The sequence below is a fragment of the Podarcis vaucheri genome (assembly GCF_965113315.1).
Source record: "Podarcis vaucheri genome assembly, chromosome: 13".
Taxonomy (NCBI): Eukaryota; Metazoa; Chordata; class Lepidosauria; order Squamata; family Lacertidae; genus Podarcis; species Podarcis vaucheri.
In genome coordinates this window covers 38,100,307-38,122,496 of record NC_138751.1, presented here as the reverse complement: position 1 = coordinate 38,122,496, position 22,190 = coordinate 38,100,307, and the positions used below count along the sequence as shown (strand labels likewise).

General features: G+C 51.2%; 1 protein-coding gene across 1 annotated transcript in view; it reads left to right on the top strand.

The window, feature by feature from the left end:
* The window catches only part of PRR12 (proline rich 12), a 44,607-nt gene that overhangs the window by 10,273 nt on the left and 12,144 nt on the right, over positions 1–22,190 (top strand). Inside the window, exons 2-10 of the mRNA XM_082194280.1 lie at positions 30–142; positions 2,537–2,698; positions 4,940–8,418; positions 12,283–12,901; positions 14,441–14,760; positions 15,893–16,009; positions 17,253–17,386; positions 18,249–18,694; positions 21,300–21,425. Of these exons, the coding sequence (XP_082050406.1) occupies positions 30–142; positions 2,537–2,698; positions 4,940–8,418; positions 12,283–12,901; positions 14,441–14,760; positions 15,893–16,009; positions 17,253–17,386; positions 18,249–18,694; positions 21,300–21,425 (5,516 nt within the window). The remainder of the gene's footprint in view (positions 1–29; positions 143–2,536; positions 2,699–4,939; positions 8,419–12,282; positions 12,902–14,440; positions 14,761–15,892; positions 16,010–17,252; positions 17,387–18,248; positions 18,695–21,299; positions 21,426–22,190) is intronic.

The window sequence follows — 22,190 nt, the reverse complement described above, 5'->3', positions numbered from 1 at the left end:
AGTCTTTTCTGTGTGTCTTTGTCCTTCAGCCTGGTGTACGGTGGATCCCGGAGCTCACACCCAGACACGGATATCTTACACCGCCAGGCGTACGCCACCCCCCATCCTCTGCAGGGCTACGCCACAAACCACCACCCGGCAGGTACTGTGGTTCTGTTTCTCTCTCTCCATTGGTGTTTCTTTTTATGCACATGTGTTTTAACCAAGCCTCCCCTTCCTTCCTCCTCTCCCCTCTCGCTGTGCGTTCGTCCTTCTCATGCAAGTGTGAATGGCTGTCATGCCTACGTTCTCTTCCCCCTGGTTCACCTTGATTGCACTCCTTTTGCCCTACACTTTCGGGGTGAATTCAGGTTACAGTGATGCAGTCAGTGGTACTTCTGAAATGCAGCTGCTGCGAACCACAAGAGAGTGGGGTGCTCCTGAACTCAAGTCCTGCTTGCGGACTTCCCACAGGCATCTGGTTGGCTGCTCTTGAGAGCAGGGTGCTGAATTAGATGAGTCAGATCCAGAAGGGCTCTTCCTCTTACAGCATTTTTAAAAATGTGCTTAGCGCGCAGGACATTCTCTTTTAACCCAAAGCAGAGGAGGGGAATCCAGATCAGAACTGTGGCCTGGGAGAAAGGGGATCTAATCCTTTTCTCCATGCCCTTTCCCTGCCTCTCCGCCCAAAGCTATTAATTTTCTAGAACAAAGAAACCACACTTCTCTTTCCCAGTCCCCACTGCTGTTGATTTCGATCAAGAAGTACCGTATTTTCCCATGTATAACACCCCCCCCCCCCATGTATAAGACAACTTCTGTTTCTGGGGACCACAACAAAAATGGAGGGGAGAGAGATTGCCCAGAGTTGTTGAACTTTTTTTGGGGGGGGGGGAGATTTCCACCAATCGTCAGCACGCTAACTGCTGAAAGCCCACTTGACCCAACCACAGCCGATTGCACGCACGACTCGCCACTGTTGTAAATAGACCGGCCAGTTGTCACAGCCAAAGCCAATCATCAGCAGGCCTTGCTGCAGCAACCAATCACACGCCCAGTCGCTGCTGCCAATCTCCTGCTGGCTGCTGCCACCAATTGCCCGTCCCCGCTCTGCTGTCCGTGTATAAGACGACCCACAATTTTTGCCTACTACTTCTAAGGAAAAAATATCGTCATACACGGAAAAATACAGTAACGTGCCTGTGCTCAGCACACAAAAAGAAACAGTCTGGCCAATGTAAATTATAATTTGCCCTCAGTTTATGGGTTTCCACCAGAGCCAGTTTTCTGACCTTCCAGCCCGTCAGTTTTGTCTCAGTTCCTCATTTGTCCTTCATTTCCTGCTTTTTCTGACTTCTCCCCTCTCCCTTAGCAGCCACCTGTCTAGCTGTCTATAACTTCTCATTTCTCCCCCTTCTGTCTGTGCATGCCTCGCTCTTGGCTGAGTCTCCCCTTCGCCACCAAAACAAACAAACTAAAAAACCCCCCACCCCCAACCCTCTGTGGTTGGTGTGTCTTCTAATGGTACCAATGTTTCTTCATCCTTTTGCTGCTCCGTACCACTGTCTGTCTCGAGGCTCTTCTGTCTGTTCAAAGTGGTGCTCCCCTTCCTTCTGTATCAGGCGATTTGGCACTTCAGGCCCGGAGACCAACTGCGGCCCTCAAAACTCTCTTCTCTGTCCCCTGACCCACACTCTTCACTGGCTTGCCTTCATACGCAGAAAGGTTTTGCCCTCCTGGAAAATGTCATTGAACTTTGATAATGCCTTGTGTTTCCCGGATGGAAGACAGAGGGGGGCATGGATAGAAACTAGTCTACAGTACAAAGATAAAACCCACATTTTATTTACAAAGATTAAATTTGCCAAGGTAAAATTTACATGGACTGAAAATTAAAGAGGATCGGACAGGAAAAATCTTGGACAAAGTGGGCTGTGCAGTTAAGAAGTAAAGGGAAAACATCTAAAGAAAGTGAACTATTAGGTTTTCATACACTCAGAAAGAAGGAAAGGAAATTTATTTTAGAAATAATTATTGATCTTTTGTGGATTGACAATTTGATGAGCAAGCTCACTTCTAGATATCTGAAATGTTATAATATTGGACGCGCAGGAATTGGCAAATGGATAGCTGATGGCTAAAGAAAAGAAGTTAAAAATGACAAAAAATATTGTAATATAAGGTTAACTGTTGGGAATGGAATGTGAATTAGAAATAATTGGGGAAATCAAGCAGCAACAAGACAATATTATGGACACATCGAGAACAGACTGCAGGAAACCTATTTTGGAAAATTGAATTCATTTTAATTTGTGGTTGATTTGTTGAAATTTGGAAAATTAATGAAAATGCTTTGGCTTTTTTTTTTTTTTTACATTTGTTGCTCTGCCGAGATTTGCCTCTGGCCATACCTACCACTATCATGTGGCCCTTGGATTCTTGCCTCGAATGGAATGCGGCCCTCGGGTAGAAAAAGCCTCTCCACTTCGGATCTATCTTTTCTTTCTTGCTGTATTTCGGCCCCTGACCTCCTTTCTCGTTCTCGTTTCCCCCCCAGGTCTCTCTGGCCTGTTCGAGACAGGGCTCCATCATGCCAGCAGTGCCACCCCGGACGCCTCTGTCATGAATCTCATCTCAGCGCTGGAGTCTCGGGCACCTCAGCCGGGCCCTTCTGCCTCTTCCCTGCTCTCCCAGTTCCGCACCCCATCCTGGCAAACAGGTAACTACCCCAGCACACCTTCTGGTGGCACAGAAAGGACAGGGGCCTTCTGCTCATCGTGGGCTGGGCTGAGCTTTCACGAGAGGGCTTTTGTTGATGCACTGGTGCACAAAACGCATGGTGGCTTTGTTTTACCTCCACTGTCGGAGCACTATGCCTCTGAACACCAGTTACTGGGAATCACCGGTGGGCAGAATGCTCTTGTGCTCATGTCCTGCTTGCAGGCTTCCTACAGGCATCTGGTTGGCCACTGTGAGAACAGGATGCTGGACTAGATGGCCCATTGGCCTGGTCCAGCAGGACTCTTCTGTTCTTATGTTCATGTAAAGGTAAAGGGACCCCTGACCATTAGGTCCAGTTGTGGCCGACTCGGGTTGCGGCGCTCATATCGCTCTATAGGCTGAGGGAGCCAGTGTACAGCTTCCGGGTCATGTAGCCAGCATGACTAAGCCGCTTCTGGCCAACCAGAGCAGTGCACGGAAACGCCGTTTACCTTCCCGCCGGAGCGGTACCTATTTATCTACTTGCACTTTGTGCTTTCAAACTGCTAGGTTGGCAGGAGCAGGGACCGAGCAACGGGAGCTCACCCCATCACAGGGATTCGAACCGCTGACCTTCTGATCGGCAAGCCCTAGGCTCTGTGGTTTAACCCACAGCGCCACCCTTGTCCCTTATATGTTCAAATAACACCAGTCTTAAAGGATCTGCGTTGGCTCCCAGTACGTTTCCGAGCACAATTCAAAGTGTTGGTTTTGACCTTTAAAGCCTTAAACGGCTTTGGCTCTGCATACCTGAAGGGGCGACTCCACCCCCATTGTCCAGCCCGGACACCAAGATCCAGCTCCGAGGGCCTTTTGGTGGTTCCTTCTCTGCAAGAAGTGAGGTTACAGGGAACCAGGCAGAAGACTTCTGGGTGGTGGTGCCTGCCCCATGAAAAGCCCTCCCATCAGATGTCAAGGAGATAAACAGCTAACTGACTTTTAGAAGACATCTGAAGGCAGTCCTGTATAGGGAGGTTTTTAATGTTTGATGCTATATTATGTTTTTATTTGTGTTGGAAGTAAGCAAGAGTGGCTGGGGCAACCCAGTCAGATGGGAGATGGGCGGCATATTAACAACAACAACCTCTGATGGGAGGGACCAGGTGGTAGAGTGTCATCTCTAGAGCAGGGGTCACCTGTAGCGTTGGGTCATGACTCTTGATCCCAGCTTCCCAAGGCAAGAAGCCTTTCCCATAAGCTGTACCTGCTCCTGATCTTATATGCGTAGCCTGGGAGTCATTTTGGACTCACAGCTGTCCATGGAGGCGCAGGTCAATTCTGTATCCAGGGCAGCTGTCTACTAACTCCACCTGGTACGCAGGCTGAGAGACCCTACCTGCCCGCGGACTGTCTGGCCAGAGTGGTGCATGCTCTAGTTATCTCCTGCTTGGACTACTGCAATGCGCTCTATGTGGGGCTACCTTTGAAGGTGACTCGGAAACTACAGCTAATCCAGAATGCGGCAGCTAGACTGGTGACTGGGGGCGGCCGCCGAGACCACATAACACCGGTCTTGAAAGACCTACATTGGCTCCCAGTACATTTCCGAGCACAATTCAAAGTGCTGGTGTTGACCTTTAAAGCCCTAAACGGCCTCGGCCCAGTATACCTGAAGGAGCGTCTCCACCCCCATCGTTCTGCCCGGACACTGAGGTCCAGCGCCGAGGGCCTTCTGGCGGTTCCCTCATTACAAGAAGCGAAGCTACAGGGAACCAGGCAGAGGGCCTTTTCGGTGGTGGCACCCGCCCTGTGGAATGCCCTCCCATTGGATGTCAAGGTGATGGACAACTACCTGACATTCAGAAGACATCTTAAGGCGGCCCTATTCAGGGAAGCTTTTAATGTATGATATTTTAGTGTTTCTTGGTTTCTGTGGAAGCCGCCCAGAGTGGCTGGGGAAACCCAGCCAGATGGGCGGGGTACAAATAATAAATTATTATTATTATTATTATTATTGGGAGCGAACATGGAAGCTTCTGCATGCAAATCACATGCTCTTATTGCTGAGCTGTATCCGGCATCGCAGAAACCCTGTCTCAACAATGAGGCGCAAGGCGAGCCTGCCTCAACAAGTCTTTCAGGAGCGTGTTTTGTTGACTCTTTGGGCACAGCTTACTCCCGCCTCCCGTGTCAGTGCCTTGCAAATCCTGCAGCTCTGTGCAGAGAAATCCAACTAACCCGATGCCTTTGTTTCTTGCAGCCATGCACACTCCAGCGCCTGCCGAGCTCTTCATCTCGGGGGCCCTCCCAGGCTCCGGCACCTTCCCCTCCTCGTCGGCACTCTCCGCTTACCAGCACCCAGCCTCCTTCAGCGGGCGCAGCTTCCCGGTCACTTCCTCGCTCACCCTGCAGGATGCCACCTTCAGCCCCACCTCCAACGGCCTCTTGTCCCCACATGACCCCCTGCTGCACATCAAGTCCTCCCAGCCCAGCGTCCCCTCCTCCCTCAGCTTTGACCGGCTGGGCAGTGCAGTGCTGGGCACGGGCTTGCCCTCCCAGAGCTCAGCGTACCGCAGCGCTCAAGAGTCGGCTTCCCGCCACCTGCCCTCCCAGTTCAACCTCCTGTCGTCCTCGCTGGGGCCCTCCGACCAGACATCCCAGCTGTACAACACCTCCGTCTTCTCCAGCTCGCCCGCCTCCTCCATCGACAGGGCCATCCCGCGCCAGGACAGTGTCATCAAGCATTACCAGAGGCCCTCCAGTGCCCAGCCCCAGCTGCCCGCCGCCCATTCCCTCCAGCACTACCTGAGCTGTGGGGGCAGCTACCAGCAGATGCCCCACCGTTCCAGTCTATCATGCAGCCCCTTGGGCGAGCAGTCGCCCGCCAGCAGCGAGGGCTCGCAGCAGCAGAAGACCTCCCAGGCCACGCGGCAAGAGCCCTCCCAAAGCTACCGCCCCATCATCCAGTCCCCCGGCTACTCTGGCACGGCCTCCTCTTCCAAGTCCAAGAGCTACTCAGCCTCCCGCCAGCCGCCACGCTCCACCGCCACGCCCAAGTGCCAAAGCAACTACAGCTCATCCACTCCTAAGCCCAGCTCCGTCATCGCGAGCCAGTCGCAGGCCTATTCGCCCGGGCAGCCCCAGAGCCTGCTCTCTATGAGCCAAACACAGAGCTACTCAGTCAGCCAGCCGCAGAACCTGTCTTCGGTCAGCCAGGCCTCGCAAGGCTTCAGCAGCAGCCAGGCCCAAGACCTCACAAGCGTAAGCAAGGCGCAGAGCTACTCAACGACAGGGCAGGCCCAGCAGGGCCAGGCCGGGCAGGGCGGGCAAGGGCTGCAGACCTGTCAGAATCAGACTTACTCGCCAGAGCAGCTCCAGGGCCTGTCGTACAGCGTCCAGGCCGAGCCTCATGTCTCCGTTAGCCAGACGCCGAGTTACGTGCCGGCTCACTCGCAGGGGATGCCCACGGCCAGCCCGTCGCTGAGCTACAGCACCGGCCACTCGCCAGCCATGCCAGGGCACAGCCAGTCCATCGGCTACTCACACAGTCAGAGCCTCCCGGACTCGAGCCCTTCACAGATCATCCGGCCCCTCCAGTCGCCCACCACGAACCGGCCCCAGAGCGTGGCGTCGCCCGGGCAGTCTCAGAAGTACCTCACCTCCGTGCTGTCTCCTTCGTTCATGCAGTCAGCCCACACCCAGAGCTACCAGAGTTCCCAGGGAGGGCTGGAGAGGGCAGCGTCCTACGGGAAATCCAAGACCGACTCGGACCTGCTGTCCTCGGAGCGGACGGAGGACGAGGAGTTCCTGATCCAGCACTTGCTGCAGTCGCAGAGCCCTCCCCGCGTGCCCCCCGAGGGCATGGTGGAGTGCGAAGAGAGGGCCGGGAAGGGGATGGGCTATGAGCTGAGCAAGACGGAGGAACGCTACCACCTGCAGAGCGTCATCCGGACCAACTCCAATCTGGACAACCAAGGCCTCGAGATGTCCCTGCAGGGCCTCAAGGACAAGAAGAAAGGGGAGCGGCAGAAGGAGTATTCGCACACGCGCTCGACGCCAGAGTCCCTGGCCACCTCCGTGGTCCACTACAGCCACCAAACCGGCTCCATGGACTCCTACGGGCAGGAGATCAAGAAGTCGGTTGAGCAGCACCTCCAGGGAGGACACATGGACACGGGGGGCAAGGAGATATCGCAAGCACACTCGTACCTGCAGAAGACCCCGGAGCACGCCCCCCAGCCGCACCCCATGGAGCCTCACGGGATGATGCCCGGGCAGCAGGGGGGTGCTTTGATGTTGGACTCCCCTCCCGACCTGCCCCCGCTCTCCCTCTCGCAGCAGCAGCAACAGCAACAACAATCCCAGCTGCTCCAGTCAGTGCTCACTCACACACAGAGCCAGCTGCACTCGCGCGGGAAGGTGCGCACCCCGCTGGACGTCCACCTGATGGAGCCGCAGCGCATGCACCAGGCCGAGGCGCCCTCTCCGCAGCTCCAGATGCAGGCGCTGGAAGCCCACCTGCACCAGGCGCATGTGCGCTCGCAGAGCATGGAGGCACAGCTGCTGGAGCCGCAGCAGTCGCCACAGCTCCAGGGCCAGCTGCAGCAGGAGAGGATGCAGTCGGAGGGCATGGAGGTGATGCCCCAAGGCAACCTTTCCCAGTCTCAGGAGATCCAGGACTTCCTGGAGCCCGAGCTGAGTCTGGAGTCCCACCTGGGGCAGAGTGGCTCGGTCCAGAACCAGCAGCACCTCCTGCCAGACGCCGGCCTGGACCCCGACTCCTCCCAGCAGGTCCCTCAGGGCCAGCTGGAGGGCAAGGACCAGTTTGAAAGCCCCAGCCCGCAGGGGGCCAAGCAGCGCTTTGTCCCCCTCACCTCCATCTGCTTCCCGGACTCCTTGCTGCAAGACGAGGACCGCAGCTTCTTCCCAGGCATGGAGGACATGTTCGGGCCTCCTCCTTGCGCCGGAGACGAGTTCCCCAAGCCGGACGACGGGACCCAAGGCATGGAGAGGGGAGAGGGCATGAAAGGCGGAGGCTACGACATGATGCAAGGGGGGCAAGGCTACCAGAGCTACTGCCAGTCAGAGAGCGGAGATGGGCAGCACTTGGGCCTGGACTCTGTCTCTGTGAAGCATGAGCTGCCTTCGACGGTCAACACAGAGCAGCTGGGCTTGATCCAGTCAGGGCAGCACGGGACGGCCCCCGTCTCGGAGTCCAAGTCTGGCCTGACGTCGCCCATCTTCTGCTCGTCCAAGCCCAAGAAGCTGCTGAAGACCTCCTCCTTCCACCTGCTCAAGAAGCGGGAGCCCCCCTTCCAGCCGCCCAAGAAGAACTACGCCCAGGAGTACGAGTTCGAAGACGACGAGGACAAGGAGGACGTCCCGGCCGACATCCGCCTCAACAGCCGCCGCCTGCCGGACCTGCTGCCGGACCTCATCTCCAGCTGCCGGACCAACCGCACCAGCCTCAGCCCCATGGGCGACATAGACTTCTGCCCGCCCAACAGCGGCCTCCTGGAAGGGCCCAAGCGCCGCGGCCGCAAGCCGACCAAGCCCAAGCGGGAGGGCCCGCCCCGACCCCGCGGGAGGCCCCGCATCCGGCCCCTGACTGAACCGCCCCATGGCGTGGCTCACGATGGCACCAAGAAGCCCCGTGGCCGGGGGAGAGGGAGGGGCAAGAAAGCCGGGGAGGAGGGGGTTGAGCCAGGAGCAGGCTTGGAGTCCCTCAAACCACTCAAGGTAAGCGGGGACTGGGAGGCAGCGGGGTTCATTTTTTAAGCGGCAGGGCTGGCGGCGGGGGTGGGAGGGCTGTGGCCCCTCTCCTTAAGAGGCTGGTTGGATTGGGACCCCCCCACCTGCCTCGGCCGAGGCTTTTGGGGGCTGCAATCCACCCATAGCCCGGGGGGGGGGGACACAGCTTCCCCATCCCTGACTTGCAGCAGGAAAATAATAATTTGAAAAATAAAGAGATTGGTTCTGAGACTAGAGACAGACAATGGGCAGAAACGAGCTGTAGGGACGTGTGGTTTCTGGCTTCTGCAGAGTGGGCTTAGTGAGAGAACCCAGGGAGTTGCCTTAACACCAGCTGAAGTGTATTTGTGTTATCTGACCAGGCTCCTTTCCCATCACTTGCTGCCTGGTCCCTTTTAAGTGGAGATGCAAAGGAATGACGCCAAGGCATTCTGCAGGCAGAGCAGGTGTTCTGGCGCTGAGCTGTGGCCCCAACTCGCGTACAGGAAAGGGAGCAGGCAGACTTTTGAGGTTCCTGGTGGTGTTGGCTCTGGAGAATCTGTCACAGGCAGTAAACTACTACTTGACTTGCCAAGCGGCGTTCATATGTACCTATAGTTTTGTGCTTGCTGCTGGAAATTGCTTGTGTGCAATCTGGGCTCCATAGGGCTGCAGGAGTGTTTCAGCCTGCTTTCCAGGAAACACACCGCTGTCTGAACAGCTACCATAGATACGTTGCACTGATGTCTATACTTAATGCTCTCTGTGCAAACACTGGAGGGGTTTTCTGGGGGCAGCCACCGTACCATGGGTACATGTGAAATGGCTCTCATAATTCTCTTCTGTGTGGATTACAGTGGCGGCATAGCCATATATATGGAGTGGGTAGGTGAATTGTTGGCTGGAAGGATCCGTGAAAGTTTGATGGACATGGTACATATTTGCAGCCGGGTCTTTTTTCCGTGTGTTGTTCAGCCAGGAGGGAGAACCTCAGTCCCGGGGCACTTGGCTGTGCTTACTTTTTGCTTAGGGTTCCAGTCATGACTGGCCTGTGGCCCAGAGAAGGTTGCCCCTAAGAGAATGCAGCCCATGGCCTGAAAAAGACCCCTCCCTCCATTGCACGCCAGCATGTAAATACAGAAACTATTCAAGTTCTGTGCTTAATGTTGTGGAAAGCAGCAAGTTGTTCAAAGTTGCAAGTCTTAACACATTTCACACTTTGAAGTGGCGACTCTAAAGGATGCTGCTCTCCTGTTCATTAAAAAACAAAACAAAACTGGAAGAGAGTGAATTTGGAGGCAGAAAGTGGCACACTCCTCCCTACCTCTAAATCTGCCACCTAAAGTTCCTGTGCCACCCATAAACCTTGCCTTGCGTATCTGTTTCAGCATCCAGAGCTCCTCCTTCTATTGAACAGCTTATTCTGTGCTCTTGCACTTACAGACTTTTGCATTAAGTCTGGCAAACGTCACGGAGGTTGCGTTTTCACTCTGCAATCCAAGGCACACCTACACTGAACACTGTGAGTGAGGCTTGCTTTGCGGTTCATTCGCACAGGATTATGCTGAATTAATCAGGGCTGTTGGGTCCCCCCTTTTTTTTTTTGTGTCCTCTTCATTATTCCCTTTGCTTATTTGTCCCCATCTCGGCTGTTATTGCTGCACAGAGAGGTTTGCGAAGATGCAAAAGGTACCAGATCGTTTCTTGGGCAGGATTTGCCATGGGTTGCATACACGCCTCCTTTCTATGGCCTGTTCTCCCAACCCCATGCTGGTTGGCTCTGGGTTAATCTTTTCTCCTACACCAGTGGTGCCCCTTGGCAGGCTTAGCTAGAGATGGCAATAGCCGTCTGGTAGAGGTCGTCTGGTAGCCACCATGTTAAGTTCCTACATTGAGAGCACTCTGGGAAATTAAAATGACAGCACCTAGAACTCGTTCCACCCACCCTCGAACGAAAAGGGCGATTTTGAGCAGCGAGCCCTTCCCAGGGCCCGACAGCATGACTCCTAATACCATGCACTTACTCCTTAATACCTTTCCTGTCTCTCCTGAAAGCCATGTCACTGCCACTTCTTGGAAAACAGCCATGCAGCCAACGCACCATGCACATTCAGAGGTGCACAGCATGGACGTTTAGTAGCGTATTCTGATGGTAAAAATATTTGGGTCTCGCGCCCGTAAAAATTTCCTGTGCTTTATTGCAAAAAAGGAACTTACCCCAGAGGCCTTGCTCCTCTTGTAAAATCTTCAGTTTAACGGTGTTCCTATTTGATTCATTAAAACCGATGGTTCCTTGCCTTTCCATTACATAACCCTCAAGGCAGCTTGCAGTATCAAGCGAAATCATCCTGCCACCAGTCAGGGTGGAGAATTTTGAGAGGCCGGCGTGTTAAAAGGTTAAGGCCAGCACTCTGAATGGGGCCTGAGTCAAAACAGGCAGCCAGGGCTGCTGAAACAGCACTAAAGTGGTGCGATCAGAACACTTTACGCCAGACAATAGTTTGGCTTCCGCATTCTGCGCCCGCTGAAGCTGCAGTTCACTTTTCAGAGGCAGCCCCATGTAGAAAGCAATACAGTAATCCAATCGGAATATAAGCGTGCATCACATGGCCAGGTCTCCAGGAAGAGATGCACCTGGTGCACTATCCCAAGTTGCTGAAATGCTGTTTCCACCAGCTTGAAATTCAGGAGTAGCGCCAGATCCAGAAGCACTGTACCAGATCAGCAGACCCCCCTGACCAACAGTTCTTCCATCTTGTAGGGATTAAGCTGTGGATCCTTCCACATGTCCAGTCCATCATGGAGACCAGGCACTGATTTCAGGACTTCCTCCACCTCCCTAGGGGCAGATGAAATGAGTGGGCATACTGACAGCACCAGCCCAAATCTCTGGAGAGCCTCACTCAGCAGCTTAATACACACGTTATGGCAGATGAGATGGGAATTCTTTCTTAAGGACACTGCTCGGAATGCGTTCCTAAAAAAAGAATCCTTTCTCCTAGCTGTTTGGTTGTTTTTAAAATCTAAGCGGAGTTTGAAAGTAAATAAAATAGCACAAATAAAATCGCCTTGCAAGCTGTTACTATTTGCACACTTAACATAAGCATGGCTGTTTCTTAGCACATGCATTTGGGTTTCTAGAGTGCAGGATGCTACTAGGACAGGATGGCAGGGTTGGTAGATGGTGGGGATCCCAGATTGATGTCTTGGGAGTGTGTGAACATTGTGCGTGTTTCAAGGACTAGTGAGTGAGGCGAGCTAGCCGGTTGCTAGATCTGTGTTTGAGCAAGCCACGCATTTCGCTCAAGCACAGAATTCGTTGCTGAATGTGGTACCTAGTGGTTTCAGGTTTTGTTTTTCAAAAATTTGGTTTCTAGTCCTCGTGTGAGTGGAGAAAATAGGGTGTGTCTACAGTGGGGTGGCTTCAAAGCCAGAGATGAGCAGGGTGGGACTTCCAGTTGGCCATAGGGTGGCTTCCAGTGCCACACAGAGCTTTCCTGTTGTTCGCTTCCTTCTTATGTGAGCTGACTCCTGGGCATCCTGCAGTTCTCTCACTCTGTTCCCTTTCCATCTGCCACCCAGCTCCTTCAAAGCAAAAAACAAAAAAACCAAGCCAGAGCTCTCAGAAACCCATAATTTTGGAAGCAGAATAAATGGTGAAGATATATGCAAAATGTATCTTGATTTGGTTGGAAAATGGTGGGTCCAGAAAGCTGGTGAATGGTGAAACCCTAAAAATAAAATAAAAAGGAGAGAGGAAACCGGAGGTCGGTTAAGACAAGACGCAAAGCCAACATCGGGGGGCGAGTCCAGGAAGTCTCCCCGAGACTCCTCCTCCCCTCCCCCAATTCCTGTCCCTTCTCTTTTCCTCAGATCAAACTTCCAGTCCCCAAAGGTTTGGAGGGGTCTCAGTTGGAGGCTTCCACCCCATCTCATCAGCCCGCTCAAGAGAGCAGTCTGGATAGCAGCCAGACCCGAGAGAAGATCAAACAGAAGATCAAAGAAGTGGAAGAGAAGCAGCCTGAAATGAAGTCGGGGTTCATGGCCTCCTTCCTGGACTTCCTTAAGTCGGGCAAGCGTCAGACGCTGCCTTCCTCTGCCTCCTCCACCTCCTCGGCTGCCACAGTCGGGGCCCCCGGCACGGCGGTTACCATGGTCGCGCCTTCCGGCAGCCCCTCCAAGACGCCCCGTCCCCCGTCGGCCACATCCTCGTCCTCCTCGTCCCAGCCACCGCCTCCCTTCAGCATGGCGCCCCCAATGCTGCCTGGCGGCTTGGATGGGCCCGAAGGGGACCCTGCCGGGCTCGTGATGAGCTGCACCAGCCCCTGCAAGCGGCTGGATGAGGAGCTGAAGCGCAACCTGGAGACACTGCCCTCCTTCTCTTCCGATGAGGAGGACTCTGTCAGCAAGAACCAGGACCTCCAGAAGAGCATCTCCTCAGCCATCTCGGCGCTCTACGACCCCACCGACCGCAAGGAGGGAGAACCCAATGGTGAGCGCCCGTCCCCTGTCCAAACCTTGAGTTGGGTCCCAGGCCATTGTTTATCTCCTGATTTACATAACCTATCTTGATTTCGGGAGGGCATTAGTTTCTGAGCAAGATAGACTTCCATCTGATATTTAGCATGCATTTTTTTCTGCATTCTTTCAACAGTTCTTGCATCCTGAATGTAGACATTCTTCCTGATCAAATGCCTTTCTGCTGCACACAGCAGTGTTAGAAATTAGCCAGGCGCTTTTTGCACCTGGCATGGGTGCAATTGCAACCACACAGCTTTGGATGCCAGGTTGGCAACCAGGAAAAGCAAAATGTCACTTAGAGAGGGATCTGAAATATTTCTTTGAAGCTTGAATTGACCATAGCCTAGGTTTAAGGTGCCATTTGGCGATTAGATTATGTATCTGAGTTTCTACACACTGCACACATGCTCCCTTATAACCTGCCTACTTACCAAGTTACGTTTCCCCCCCCAAGACCCAAGCACCACCCCACCTCAAAACTCAAACTCTAGATAATTTTATGCAGTATTGATGTGAAGTAAATAATAATAATCAAGAAGGCCCTGCTCTTGTCAGCATAAAAGGGAACACATTTACTAATCCAGTTCCAGGCAGAAAACTTTCTGGGGGATTTTCCACTACTAAACTTTTCTTCTGAAAAATGTTCCATTCTGAAAAGAATAACATAAGGAATGCACATAGAAACACAGAATTGTAAAGTTGGAAGGGACTCCAAGGGTCATGTAGTCCAACTCCCTCCGATTCAGGAATCTCAGCTAGATCATACATAACAATTGGCCACCCAGCCTCTGATTAAAAACCTTCGTCCGAGGAAAGAGAATCTCTCATGGGATCCTGTTCCGCTGGCATAGATCTTAAAGACTGGTGAATTTATTATGGCAGAATTTTTCATGAATTGCAGTCCACTTCATCATATGTGTGAGGTGTGACCCCAAGTATATATGTGCATGGTTTGCAGGGAGGATTGGTAAATTAAATTCCAAAGCACCCATTTCTTTAATTGATTGATGTAGCTTTGCATCAATAAATACTCCCTGGGCATCTTGCAAGGAAAACAATGCTTTAAAAATGCTGTGTATAATAATTAAAAACCATCGAAGAAACAAATAAAAAAACAGCAAAAAAACACACCAGCCAACTCACCCTTTCTGATGATACAGCAAGCATGGCATAGTCCTGATTTAAAACCACAATTAATTAAAAAGCCTAGGGCGGAGGTGAGGAGTCTTTGTGACCCTACAGCTGTTGCAGGACTACAACTTCCACCATCCTGACGATTGGCCATTCTTGCTGGGGCTGATGGGAGTTGTAGTCCAACAACAGCTGGAGGACCATATCACTGTTCTAGGTGAATAAAAAGGTCTTTGCCTGACCCTAGAAGGACTATAGAGAAGGTGTCAGGCAAGACTTTCTGGGGAGACCATTCCCCAGCTAGGAGGCCACTGCTGAGTAAGGTGGATTTCTGTTCTTGCTTGCTTGCTAACCCCTGCCACTTCCCCCACCACCATAGATGTGCCACCCGTGGAGGAGAAAATCCCCAGCCCAGCTCCCTCAGTGGAGGCAGATGTCCAGCCAGAGCTACCCCCGCCGCCCATCTCCCCAGCTCCCTCGCCCAAGGAGGCTCCACCTGTCCCCGAGGAGCCACCTGTTCAGGCGTCTCCTGAGCCCGAGGACCCTGAGGACACACGGCCTCTTCACCTTGCCAAGAAGCAGGAGACGGCGGCCATTTGTGGAGAGACGGACGAAGAAGAGGCAGAGAGCGGTGGGGAGGGGATCTTCCGAGAGCGCGATGAGTTTGTCATCCGCGTGGAGGACGTTCAGGCCCTCAAGGTGCGTTAAGGAGATATTATTATTATTATTATTATTATTATTATTATTATTATTATTAATTTAGTGAGAAAATTTTCAGTGAACAAATAAAGAAGCGAGGAATAAAGCAAGAAAGGAAAAAGTGCTTGAGATTGTAATACAATATATGTTGGTAAAGAAGTACTGCTGTTACTACAGTGAGTATACAGTTATTAGCAAGTCATAATTTTTATAAATGCGTTCCAAATAACATTATATTTAGCCATGCACAATCTGCGTTGAAAAGCAAGTCCGTTCCTATGTTGCGGGTGGCGCTGTGGTCTAAACCACTGAGCCTCTTGGGCTTGCTTATCGCAAGGTTGTTAGTTCGAATCCACCCAACGTGGTGAGCTCCCGTTGCTTTGTCCCAGCGCCTGCCAACTTAGCAGTTCGAAAGCATACCAGCTTAGTAGATAAATAGGTACCACCGCAGCAGAAAGGTAAATAGCATTTCCGTGCGCCAGAAGCTGTTTAGTCACACTGGCACACAACCCAGAAAAGCTGTCTGCAGTCAAACGCCGGCTCCCTTGGCCTGAAAGCGGAGATGAGTGCTGCATCCCATAATCAAATTTGACTGGACTTAACAGTCCGGGCTCCTTTACCTTTACCGCATCTTCTATTCATTGATCAAAGTGGGCCATATTATTATCTTTCTGGGCTTGGAGCAGAAACAAAGCCTTAAAAGCATAAAATGTGAGTGACATTTTCAAGCGTTTCACGTATTTCAGTGTCTTGAATTCTTACTCTTGGGTAAGTTCTAGTTTGAGCTTTTTTAAAAAAATCGTAATAATGCTTAAAATCAAAATGTTACATTGGATCTGACACTAGTCTCCCTTCTGAGGGACTAGACTAAATAGGCTTACACAAGTTGGGCTTATAACCATGTGCTGTAAATCACAAGCGAAGAGGGTTGCTGATGCCCTCAGATTCTGCTTGCGGGCTTTCCATGTGTGTCTGGTCAGCCGCTGTGAGAGCAGGATGTTTGACTAAGTGGGCCTTTTTTACTGATCTAGCAGAGCTTCTTATCTGCAGAGTAGTTGCATCACAGCAGCTAGGCTTGTTTGGAGTTCTTTGCATCCCTGGTACCATCACCCCTTTCTCTGCCCTCCTGCAGCTCGCTCTTCAGACTGGGCGGGAGCCACCGCCAATCTGGCGGGTTCAGAAAGCTTTGCTCCAGAAGTTCACCCCTGAAATAAAGGATGGGCAGCGACAATTTTGCGCGACCAGCAATGTAAGTGTCCCCATTGCTCGCTCACCATGCAAAAAATCGTACTTTCGGTGAATGTGGGCAAAAGAACTTCAGAGGTGGGAGGTCTACATGAGCTTTACGCAATTGTATTTGGCGCAGTGGCTTGATTTCTGGGTTTTAACCACCAGCACCTCTGCCATTTTGTATATCCCTTCTTTTCTTTCTCTTCCCACTGCTGAGGAAATACATATTTCCATACCAATAAGTTTCTCTCTCCACTCCCATTTCAGCATGTTTCTGCCACGGCTGTGGCATAATTTTTTCCCTATTGCCTTTATTTTATTGATTAGCATTGCTGTGTTATAGCATTTCCTGATTAAAAGTTTTGATGCAACCCTACTCTGGTATTACTTTTAGCAACAAAGAGTGGATAATAAATATTTAAATAAATAAAGTTGTTGTTGTTGTTGTTGTTGTTAATTGTCTGCCCTTCACATTAAGTTTCCAGGGCAGGTTACGACATTAAGACACAATATTAAAACCTAAAACTGTTGGGTGAAGGGCGGACGATTAACAACAACAACAACAGGAATAATAATAATAATAATAAGCAACTTCCCTCACCCACCCCCCACAAGATTTTATTAAAGTTTTCACAATACAGTAAAATAATATTTGGAATAAAGAAAATCAGAAAGACAAAAAGGAAAAGAGGGCAAAAACAAGAAAAGATACTCTTTCTCTGAGTAAAAAGAAGAAGAGAGGAAGCAGAGAAAGAAGGAACATTAAAAATAACACCAATAATAATAATCGTGGTAAAACAAATATATATATATATCTAGCCCTTGTATCATAATTAAACCTTAATCTTCAACCCACATACAAAGAAGTGAGCCTTTCCAACTCTCACCTGAAAAAGCTTCCACCTTTCTCAGCCTCACACCCTGAGGAAAACTCACTCTGACCTGTCTCCCACCCAGGCCTCCCTCTTTTAGCCATCACTTCTCTGTATGAATAATATTAAACAACTTCCAATCATAAAAATAAGGCAGTTCCTAAAAATATACACCTCAAGGGTACGAGGTAAGCCAGAGGCAGAAATACCTTTTTGTGCTTGAGGGAATAAATCCGCTTGAACTGACTGATATCATGGGCGAAGGATTGGGTTTTTCTGCTGTGTGTCACCTCATTATTTCTGGAGGTGGGAAAGAGCTGTGTTGCAGACATTCTCTCCCCGCCATCCCCATTTTGATATTCAATTCCTTCCTTCCCTGTCCCCCCTCAGTATCTGGGCTATTTTGGCGATGCCAAGAACCGGTACCAGCGCCTCTACGTTAAATTCTTGGAGAACATCAACAAGAAGGATTACGTCCGCGTCTGCTCCAAGAAGCCTTGGCACCGGCCCCTGCAAGCTGTCAGGTAAAGGAGCAGGAAGCGGGGGGGGGGGGTGTCTCCCATATGAGAGGCCAGTTCCACTCGCAGAGAAGCACCAAAAAGCCTTCGAGCCACTTCCTCACGTTGATTTATTCCAGTTTGTGAAGTGCCCCTTTTCTAGAATTGCGAGTTCGATGGCCGAAAAACACACCTCCCCACAAATAACCCCTCCCCTGTATTAAACTGTTCAGGTGACATGCCTGGGAGAGATTTTTCCTCAGATCCTTTACCTCCACTGCCACCCTCTATTTCTCCAGTTATTTCACCTGACACGCGGGAAAGTATTTAGCTCCTCACCTGAAGGAGCAAAGAACTCAGCCTCTTTGTTTTCTCACCTGCCTAGTCATGAAACTGACTCCATACCACGCCTCTTCCACCTGTCAAAGGAATGAGCTATTCCAGGCATAGGCAAACTCGGCCCACCAGATATTATTTTGAGACTACAATTCCCATCATCCCTGACCACTGGTCCTGTTAGCTGGGGATGATGGGAGCTGTAGTCCCAAAACATCTGGAGGGCCGAGTTTGCCTGTGCTTGGGGTATACCATGACTGCCTTCCTCACTATCCTGAGATTTTCTGTGCCACAGCCTGTTCCCCGCTGCCTCTTGACTCCAGGTTGAACTGTGAATCAGATGGTAGCAAACACTCCTTCTTTTCACAGACTTGACAGTATATAAGGCTGGCCTTGTCCTCTCAGCTCCCCAGCCCTCCGTCGCCCCGATTCTCCTTTTCCCCTTAAAGCCTCCCTTGCACCCCAACACACACACACACAGGCGCCTCAGCAAACCTGGCCCCTGAGGCAGAGCCTATATTTGGATCTCATGGCTATGTCTGTCCTGCTGCAGGAGACAGAGCCAGCCCAAGGCGTCTGGCCCCAAGACCCCGGTGCTGCCCAAAGTTGAGAAGCCCGAGAAGCTGGAAGTCCCGGAGAAGGCCGAGAAGCCCCCCAAGGCCGAGAAGCCCCCCAAGCCCGAAAAAGCGGACAAAGCTGAGAAGCCCCCCAAGGCTGAGAAAGCGCCGAAGCTGGAAAAGCCCCCCAAGGTCGAGAAGTCTGAAAAGCCCCCCAAGGTGGAAAAAGTGGCCAAAGTAGAAAAGCCCCCCAAGGCGGAGAAAACTGACCCCCCTGTTCCCGTCCCTGCAAAAGCTTCCCCAGCCGGCGGAGCATCGAAACCCAAGCCTAAGCCAGCCAAGGTGAAAGCTGAGCCCCCTCCCAAGAAGAGGAAAAAATGGCTTGCTGAGGCAGCGTCCTCCTCTGACTCAGATTCCAGCCCTGACCAGCAGAGCGAGGAGGGTGAGTAGACTGATGCAGCCCAGCATCCATTGGTGCCGGACGACGAGGCGGTCCTTGAACTGAGTTTTGGGCCCACAGAGAGTTTTTGAGGGGAGAAACTGTCCGTGGTAGAGTTGAAGAGAGAGCCTTTTGACTTGAAAGCTCAGGGAGAGGGAGAAATTCATGAAGGATTGCTCAGTTAGTTAGAGTGTGGTGCTGATAACAGCAAGGTTGCAAGTTCGATTCCCAGAAGGATCAGCTGCATATTCCTCCATTGCATGGGGTTGGACTAGATCAGTGTTTTCCAACCTTGGGTCTCCAGCTGTTTTTCGACTACAGTTCCCATCATCCCTGACCACTGGTCTTGCTAGCTAGGGATGATGGGAGTTATAGTCCAAAAAAACAGCTGGAGACCAAAGGTTGGGAAACACTGGACTAGATGGTCCTCAGGGTCCCTTCCAACCAATTTCTATGACAGCCTGATGTTTGTTAACTTACTTACCATATATACTCGAGTATAAGCCGACTTTTTCAGCACATTTTTAATGCTGAAAAAGCCCCCCGTGGCTTATACTCGAGTGAGGGTCCTTTCGGGCTGCTCTTTCCTCCTCCTCCGCCTTTGCCGCTGTCGGTGGCGGCGGAGGAACGAGTAGCCCGAAACCAGCCCTTTCGGGCTGCTTGTTCTTCCTCCGCCGCTGCCACCACCAGCCTCTGCCTCTTGGCAGCACCCTAGGTGGCAGGGGGACAGGAGGGCCGGGGGGGGGGAGAGAAGCGCCCTCTGCCATGTGTGCATGCGCGCGCCCACACTCCGGCCCACCAGGAGGTTTGTGGTGTGGTGAACCGGCTTATACTTGAGTCAATAAGTTTTCCCAGTTTTTTGTGGTATAATTAGGTGCCTCAGCTTATATTAGGGTCGGCTTATACAGTGGTACCTCGGGTTAAGTACTTAATTCGTTCCGGAGGTCCGTTCTTAACCTGAAACTGTTCTTAACCTGAAGCACCACTTTAGCTAATGGGGCCTCCTACTGTTGCCATGCCACCAGAGCACAATTTCTGTTCTCATCCTGAAGCAAAGTTCTTAACCCAAGGTACTATTTCTGGGTTAGCGGAGTCTGTAACCTGAAGCGTATGTAACCCGAGGTACCACTGTACTTGAGTATATATGGTACTTACTTCCTTATTTACTTGCTGCCACTTACTTACTTAGCACTGCAGTTTCTAAGCAGTGTACAATGAGTTTTCAAATAGATACAAAGGAGAGAACATCTCCCTTCTTTATTACATTTATATGCTGCCTTTTCCTTCCAAGGATCAGAAAGTGGTGTACATGGTTCTGCTTCTCCCCGTTTCATCCTCACAACAACCCTGTAGGGTAAGATAGGCTAAGTGACGGTGACTGGCCCTAAGCTTCACGGCTGAGTGGGGATTTGAACTCCGGCCTCCCAGGTCACAGTCCCAACACTCTAACCACACACCACACACTGGCTCCAGAGTATTAGCTACACTAACTGGTGGCAGCTCTGCACGGTTTCATGCTGGGGACATTCCCCAACCCCACCTGGAAATGTCAGGCATTGAATCTGGGACCTGCTGTATCACTGAGCTCTCCATAGTTAAAATCTTAGCAGTTTAAATCAGCCATAAAATCAGAAGAGTGCACTTTAAGAGACTTGCTGAGATAAAAGTCGTCGCCAGGCGCTTGAAGGTTTGGCAGGGAAGGGCCCACGGTACTGAATACCCGGGGAGCCCAACTAACCACAACTCTCTCAGTGACCTTGGTGATCGAGCAGGGAGATTAGGCACTCAGCAGTCCTTGAGTTCTCCCTGGATCCAAGTTAAGGGCCTTGTAAACAACGTGCGACGAAACTGCAAAGGCGGAGCAGGTGCGAGGAACCTTTTGCCGTCTGAACTACACCTCCCACAAGCCGTTGACCTCGCTTGCTGCGGCTGATGGGAGCTTTAGTCAATGATGTCTGAAGAGCTAAAAGCTCAGAGAGCCACACATTGTGTGTGTTGGTGTTGGTGTCTTCCTAGTGACCCTGGAGACAGACTGAGGGAGATTCTTATAAAGACCTTGATGGTGAGGAGGGAGGAGTAAAAGAAGGGATCCCCCTGTCCCTAAATGGACTTGCCCAGAAAAAACACACTTTAAAATACTGTTATAAATAAATGAATACGAAAAGTAGTACAGTGGAACCTCAGGTTACATACGCTTCAGGTTACATATGCTTCAGGTTACAGACTCTGCTAACCCAGAAATATTACCTCAGGTTAATAACTTTGCTTCAGGATGAGAACAGAAATCGTGTGGCGGCAGCGGGAGGCCCCATTAGCTAAAGTGGTTTTCAGGTTAAGAACAGTTTCAGGTTAAGAACGGACCTTCGGAACGAATTAAGTACGTAACCAGAGGTACCACTGTATCTGAAGTGCCAAGTTGGGGGGAAATTCCGGTGCAGTTAGAATGAAAGCTGGACTGCGCTCTCTCTTCCGTTATTTTATTTGTAACTTTTCCCTGCCCTTTCATTGTGTGTCGTTTTTATGTCAGCTGCCTCAGAACGTTTTTAGGAAAGCCCGGGATGTTAGTGCCTTAAATAAATGCTAAGCTAACTCTCCATCTCCTATCTAGAGCGTGTGCCGACGGGCCGTATTCTGAACACGCGAGCCATGAAGGAGATGTACCGCAGCTACGTGGAAATGCTGGTCAGCACTGCCCTCGACCCAGACATGATCCAAGCTCTTGAGGATACAAACGGTGCGCATTCGTGAATGGTGGTATATTGATCGGCCCTGTGGGTCAGTCGCCTGCCCCCACAAATGGCAGAGTTTATTTGCTCAAAATTGGCCAGTCCTTGGGAGATCTCTGGAGCCCTGCGCTTCCTCCTTCCTTTCTCTGCCAGCAGGGCTGAGCTGCTCATCTCTGTTATGTCATTGTTGGCCTCTTGGAGGTCCAGAGGCTTTTGCTCCCTGTAGAGATGCTTGCTTGGAAAACTCTGAAGCTGCCTGAATGATAGGCTTTCCTTTTCTTCGTTGCCATAGTAAAGGCTGTAAGTTTGCCCTTCTTTCAACATTAAATTCTTTAAGGCGGGGGTTACCAAACGGTGGTCTTGCCTTCAGCTTCATTCAGAAGGCCTGCAGCACCTCAAACAACAGAATGCCGAGGCGCGCGCGCGCACACACACACACACACATATATATATATATATATCTAGAATACAAAGCGGAAAATGAATGAACTGCAGCTAAAATATGTTCATTTTTCATATGGTCTAGTCCTTCCCTTGCCCACCCCCTAATATTCTTAAAGGTCTCTTCTCCAGTCTTCAGAGAGTAGCTGGAAGTGGGGAGGCAGAAAAAGGTCCTTCTTTCCTTCCACTCTGCAGTTTTAATCTGAAATCATAGGCGCGGTACTGCACCCAGAACTCAGAAACTGCTCACCCTAATGAAATTCCCTGTTGCAAAACGTGCCTAGGGCAATGGGAGTTTTGAACACTGCCTGCGGCCTGTCTGTGAAGAATGC